Here is a 6,000-nt window from a genome sequence, read left to right on the forward strand (position 1 = left end):
GATAGTATTTTTATGTTTCAAATAATTTCATAAAAGTGATGGAATAGAAGTGGTAACAAAGCTATTTTGAGGCTATGGAAAGATAACTGCCCATTTGTTAGACCCTGGCAGGAGGAGGGGCTGTTTTCACTTGGGTTAGCAAAATAGCAAATGTAAGGATGACCAAGGATGAACCTGATTCTTCTAGAAATAGCAGAAGGTGAACATGAACTGGCCATCTGTCCAACCCCAAAGAAGACAAAACACCAAGTGAGGTTTATGAGAGAGCCCTTGTCCAGGAAGAGCTGCCCCTTCTTCTCAAGGCATCTCTGTTACCTTTCTCTGTTTATAGATGGTAGCATTTGCTCAATTTAAACACTTTCAAGGCAGTAGTTTGGTATCTCCTGCTCCCTGTATATTAGATTCAAAACAGAGAACACTCAACAGGACCTTTCACCTGGAGAGATGGAAGGAGTGCAGGGCTTCTCCACACGTCTGTGCCAAGACTCCAGTTGGTATATGACTCACTTCTGCCGTCCCCAGTGGAGTGGATTTCTCCCTCCCTCACCCAATGCTACCATTTTATTTTTGTGTCCATTTGACTACACTCTCTCAATGGGCTTAACTAACATGCTGTGAGTCCGCCAAGGGCAGAGTTCACATCTTGCTCGTTTTTGTTGCCCAGTGCACAACACCAAGCATGGGTGCTCATTAAGATTTGATAAATGTCCGTTGTTGCATTGACTGCTCTTCTGTTATCAGGTAACATGACAAGGGCCCTACTGTGGGCTGCACAGGTGCCTATCGGTGGTTTTCCACACCACACGAGCAACAGTCGCCTCCGAGGCCGCTGACTCGGATGTCGTTGGCAGCTAGAAGAAAGGGCATGTGCTGAGGACGGAGAAGGGCTCGCAGGCTTCCACCTGCAGTGTGGACTGGAGATGACGCCAGGGAGGGGACAAAGCAGTGCCGTGGGCCACATACCTCTTTACAGTACTTGGTGACTGCCACGCCCAAGGGGTGCTCACTGCTGGCCTCTGCTGTTCCCACCACAGCAAGAACCTTCCTCAGAGGCAGTGCAGCCATGTCCACAAGCAGGAGGAACCGCATGACTTTGGGGACCCCGTGCGTAATGGTGCCCGTTTTGTCAAACATCACAGTCTTTATCTGCCAAAAACAACCACATCCCAGTAACCACAAAGACAGATGGTAGGGACTTTCAGAGTCCACATCATCTTGAGGCAGAAATTCAGTGAACCTGCCTCAAGTAGATAAAAATACTTCTAATTTGCCTCTGTAACCAATCCCAGTGTTCACTCTCCCACTGCAGTGGAATTGTTTCTCTAGCTGCCCAGCCAAAACTCCCCACCCTTGACTGTCCTAACTGCGCAGATCTCACAGGAGAGGACATGTCTCTGTCTCCTGGACAGCAGTCTGTTTCATACACAAAAAATACTATCTTTCCTGTTTAGCATCTGTATGCTCCTTTAACTGGAGGTCTTTGATATGAATTACCTACCTCCTTTTAGTATATAACCTGTCTGGCCATCCACCAAGGGAGAGGGTTTAGGCTGTTTAAACCTTAGGCTGCAGTCAGCTCAGGATCGTGGGACGCTCAGAGGCCACCTTCTCCTGTCCACCGTGGCCTGCCAGCTCACCCACTATTTTCTCTTGCCTGGATCAGTGCACAAGCCCACACAGAGTAAAGTCCTCACACTTCAGTTCTAGAAAGGAAGAGACTGCTCTTTGGCCATAAAAGTAACTGCCAGAACCAGCTTTTAACCCGTTCCCGTTGATCACTGGCAGCTCTGCGCCAGTCCCTATGTTTCCGGGCACCAGTCAATCCAGCAGCCATGCTCTAGCACCTGCATTTCCCTGGCCACAGGCCAACTGAGCTCTAAGCACTTCTGTGCTGTTCAACTGTCAGATAAAGACATCCATCAGTCTCTGACTCCTGGCTTCCTGAGAGCCTATTTAAGACCTGCAGGTTGCTTTGTTCAGAAACTGTTCTACAAGCAGAAACCAGTGGCTGTCAAGTTGATTCTGACTCTTGGTGACCCGTGTGTATCAGAGTGGAACTGTGTTCCACAGGGTTTCCAATGGCAATTTTCCAAAGTAGATCGCCTGGCCTTTCTTTTGAGGGGCCTCTGGATGCCTAAGGCATTTGACTGCTAACCAGAAGGCTGGCAGTTCAAACCCACCAGCCACTCCTCAGAAGGAAGGTTGGGCAATTTACTTCCATAGTGATACCGCCTCAGAAACGCAAGGAGGGGTCGCTATGAGTCAGAACCAACTCGATGGCAGTGAGTATGTTTTTTTTGTTTTGTTTTCTGGGTGGACTCAAACCTCCAATTTAGAAACAATAAATTAGCTTTTTGATTCTGATACTAACTGATAGGTTCTTCAACATTATAACTGGCCTTCTAGTAATTCTTGCCCTCTTTCAGTCCATTCTTCACTCTGCAACTAGAATGATCTTCCCAAAATGCCACCCAGTCATGTCACACAGCACTTCGTGCTCTCAGTGGTTCCCCATTGTTCTCAGGGTTAAATTCAGAATCTTTGAGAAAAACTTCAAGGCCCTTAACTATCTGGCACCTCCCTCCTCAGCATCCTCTCTCCTCAGCTTCTCTCTCACGCTGAATGATTTCCTTTCATTGCCTCATTTATTTGTTCAGTAAATAACTGCTGAATGCTTCTAACATGCTAGGGCTAACTGCTGAGGATGCAATGGTGAGGAAAAAGCTCATATTCCCTTCTCTTACAGTGCTTATGATATTGTAGCACAGCCTCCCCAGGTCCTTTCCAGTGCTGGTCCCCTGCCAGAACATCCTGCAAGTCTTCTGCCTGGCTAACCTTACTCAACTGTCAGGTCTCAGCATAAGCCTGTATTTTTCTTTCCCTGACCACCTGCCCCACCCCCTGACCCCCAGTTCAACACACGCAAGCCTAGGATAGGTTCCTGTTAAAGGGCCCTCAAAGCATTTTGCACTCCTTCATAGTACTCAGCCTTTGGTTACTTCTTCGGTAGCTGCCCTTCCTACTGATCGGCAGCTCTTTTGAAAGCTCCTTGATAGCAGGGATCTACGACCATCACCAAAGCCTAGCACAGGACCTACACATAGTAAATGTTCAATAAAAAGTCAGTGAATTACTGGAAAAACAGAAGGTTAGAGATTATTAGTATGTTGGGCAAAAGGAAGCATCTTTATTCACGTTGCTGCTTGCTCTTGCCCTCCCTGAGGCCACAGGCTCCATTACTGCTCACAGGGTACGAGCTGGCACTTTCTCCTGGAGCTGATGGCCTGGGTGTGAGTCCTGGCTCTGTCACTGACTAGCTGCAGGCCTTTGGGCAAGTCACCTAACCTCTTTCTGTTGTACTTCCTCATCTGTAACATGGGTATAAGAAGCATCTACCTCAAAAGTAATTAATGAGATTAAATCAATTAGTATTCATAAAGCATTTAATTCTATAACTGTTAGCTGTTGTTATTCCCAGTCAGTTCTGCCTTCTTGTTCTCGTTAATTAACACTGTTACCTTCAGATCTCTCACAGGCCTTTTTCTTAATGTTGTTGTTGTTGTTATGTGCTGTCGAGTTGCACCCGACTCATAGCGACCCCTCCTTGGGTTTCCGAGGCAGTATCACTATGGAAGTAGATTGCCCCATCTTCGTTCCGAGGAGTGGCTGGTGGGTTTGAACTGCCAGCCTTCTGGTTAGCAGTCAAGTGCCTTAGGCACTACCCTACCAGAGCTCCCTTTTTCTTAATATGAAATAGTAAACAGATACTATTTTCATAAGAACTCTCCGATTTAAAAAAATAAATATAAATAACATAGTTTACAGCTACAAAATAATCCCCAGCCAGCTGGAGGGTGCAGTGCCAGGCCAACCTTGTGTGCCATCTCCAGAGGCTTGCCTCCCTTGATGAGGATGCCATTCTGTGCGGCCACCCCCGTGCCCACCATAACCGCCGTGGGTGTGGCCAAACCCAGGGAGCAGGGGCAGGCTATACACAGCACCGTGATGGACGTCTGGAAGGCAAACCGGATGATCACCTCGGCCTGGGAGATGTGCTTGTTAGGGGTCTAAAACAGGGAAGAGAAAAAAAGCCAGGCTGCGTGTTAAAGGAGCAGGGCATCTCACAAAGTTCTAAACACACCATTTCAGCAGGGGCAGTGGGGTCTCAGAGAGCGTGACCAGCTGGGATTGAGGAAACATGACCACATTTTTTCTCTGCTTTGGAGCTGTCACATAGTCCACTTAACTATTCCACATGCCAGTTTTCCAACTGATCCTACGGGCTTCCCTCAAAGAGAGGCACTGTGAAAGCAGATTCATACACAGATCCCTGGCAGGGCAAATGGCACATGCGCTGGAGTCAGACCACATAGTCCCTATCCTGGCTCTGACACAGATTTAAACCCACTATGTCTCAGTTTCCTCATATACAAAATGGAGATACTACAACTCATCTCACAGAGTGTCGTTAAGGATTAAATGAGATGCTACACATGAAGCGCCTAGTACAATACATGGCACGTGAGAGGAATCCAAGAGACTGCAATCACTCATCATTATGATTCTTCTTCTTCTTATGAAAGCTTTAAAAATGATAGGTCTCCAAGGAAATCTATGCTAAGGTAATAATCATACAAGTGGAAAAAGATACAAGGATAGTATCTCAGTGTTTGTTTATATATAATGGCAAAGAACTAAAAACAGCAAGTAGGGGATTGGTTGATTAATCTGTGGATACGGTATGCATAATGGAGTATTATGCAACCATTGAAATGACGACACATATCCATACTTACTGCCCTGGAAAGATGCCAGTCATATTGCTGAATAGAAAATGCACGTACAAAATGGCATGTGTTGTGAATGTATTAGTCTATAAAATTATTAGTCTGTATCTGTATACAGCTGTCAAACAGTACTAGGAAGATGCTCATTAGAATGTGAAAAATGGTTCTTTCTAGGGATGGGATTTGCAGTCAACTTTATCTTCTTCCCCTTATTTTTCATTATTGCTTTGCTTATAAACCCCAAAAACACACTAGGGGTCTCTTTTTCAGGTACCTGGTGGCATTACATATTTGTATTATTATTTCCATTCGGAGAACTCTGAGATCTTGAATTATCTTGGTTTACTTTTCAAAATGGCTGATGTCTATGGAGTATAATCAAAAGATATTATATTCACTTAATTAAAATAAAAGGCTCATCTTCTAAATCAAGGATATGGATCACAATTTGCCCTACCTTCCCTGCCCATATTTTATTCTTTAATTTTGAAAGGTGGGATTCTAAAATAAGTTATATAAAAGGCCATTCGTTTTTCATAGAAACAGCTGCAATTAGGCAGAGGAACATATGTTATTTTAGATGTAATCATGATTTTTGAGATTAAAAATCCAAAAATTCTTGTCAAAATTACATGACAATGGCATGGGTGGGCTCCTAGGAGTCAACATGAGTCCTGCTCCTACGACATAGCAGAGCGACAGTAGTATCTTAAAGGAACACACAGTACCTCATTTGCCAGCCCCTGCCCTGATACTGCAGATACAAACAAAAGAACCAGAGTGACATGGAAAGGCCTGGAACAGCAGAAAGGCACAGATTCCAGCTTGGCTACGGCTCAGTTTTCCCACCACCATATGCCAATGAACTACTTTCCCTTAAAAAACAGAAGTTTTAGGCAGTCCAGTGCCATTAATAGCTACTTGCAAATTCTAGGAATACATTTACTCTTAAAATGCTGTGGTCTCCTTTGATGTCAGGCTTAACTTAGACCTTTTTCATCTTAAGACAGTAAATCTGAAATGGAAAATGATATCTTAGTAAGCAATGTACACCCCCAAGAGTTATCTGGTATTCCACCCTTATGGGGAGAAATTTGAAACAAAGAAAAAAAACTACCCATTCCATGTTTATATCTTCTTATACTATGGCTCAAAGGTAAAATAAGCATTAAACTGGTCTAGATATGAGAAATTTTAAAATAAATAAATAAAT

The 6,000-nt window shown here is 44.5% G+C and overlaps 1 protein-coding gene across 1 annotated transcript in view; it reads right to left on the reverse strand.

The window, feature by feature from the left end:
- The window catches only part of ATP7B (ATPase copper transporting beta), a 116,767-nt gene that overhangs the window by 13,666 nt on the left and 97,101 nt on the right, over positions 1 to 6,000 (reverse strand). Inside the window, exons 13-14 of the mRNA XM_007945229.1 lie at positions 3,873 to 4,067; positions 964 to 1,146 (exon numbers count right to left, since the gene is read on the reverse strand). Of these exons, the coding sequence (XP_007943420.1) occupies positions 964 to 1,146; positions 3,873 to 4,067 (378 nt within the window). The remainder of the gene's footprint in view (positions 1 to 963; positions 1,147 to 3,872; positions 4,068 to 6,000) is intronic.

Source organism: Orycteropus afer, unplaced genomic scaffold, assembly GCF_000298275.1.
Source record: "Orycteropus afer afer isolate SDZICR_OR568_19922 unplaced genomic scaffold, OryAfe1.0 scaffold00134, whole genome shotgun sequence".
In the NCBI taxonomy this organism is placed as follows: domain Eukaryota; kingdom Metazoa; phylum Chordata; class Mammalia; order Tubulidentata; family Orycteropodidae; genus Orycteropus; species Orycteropus afer.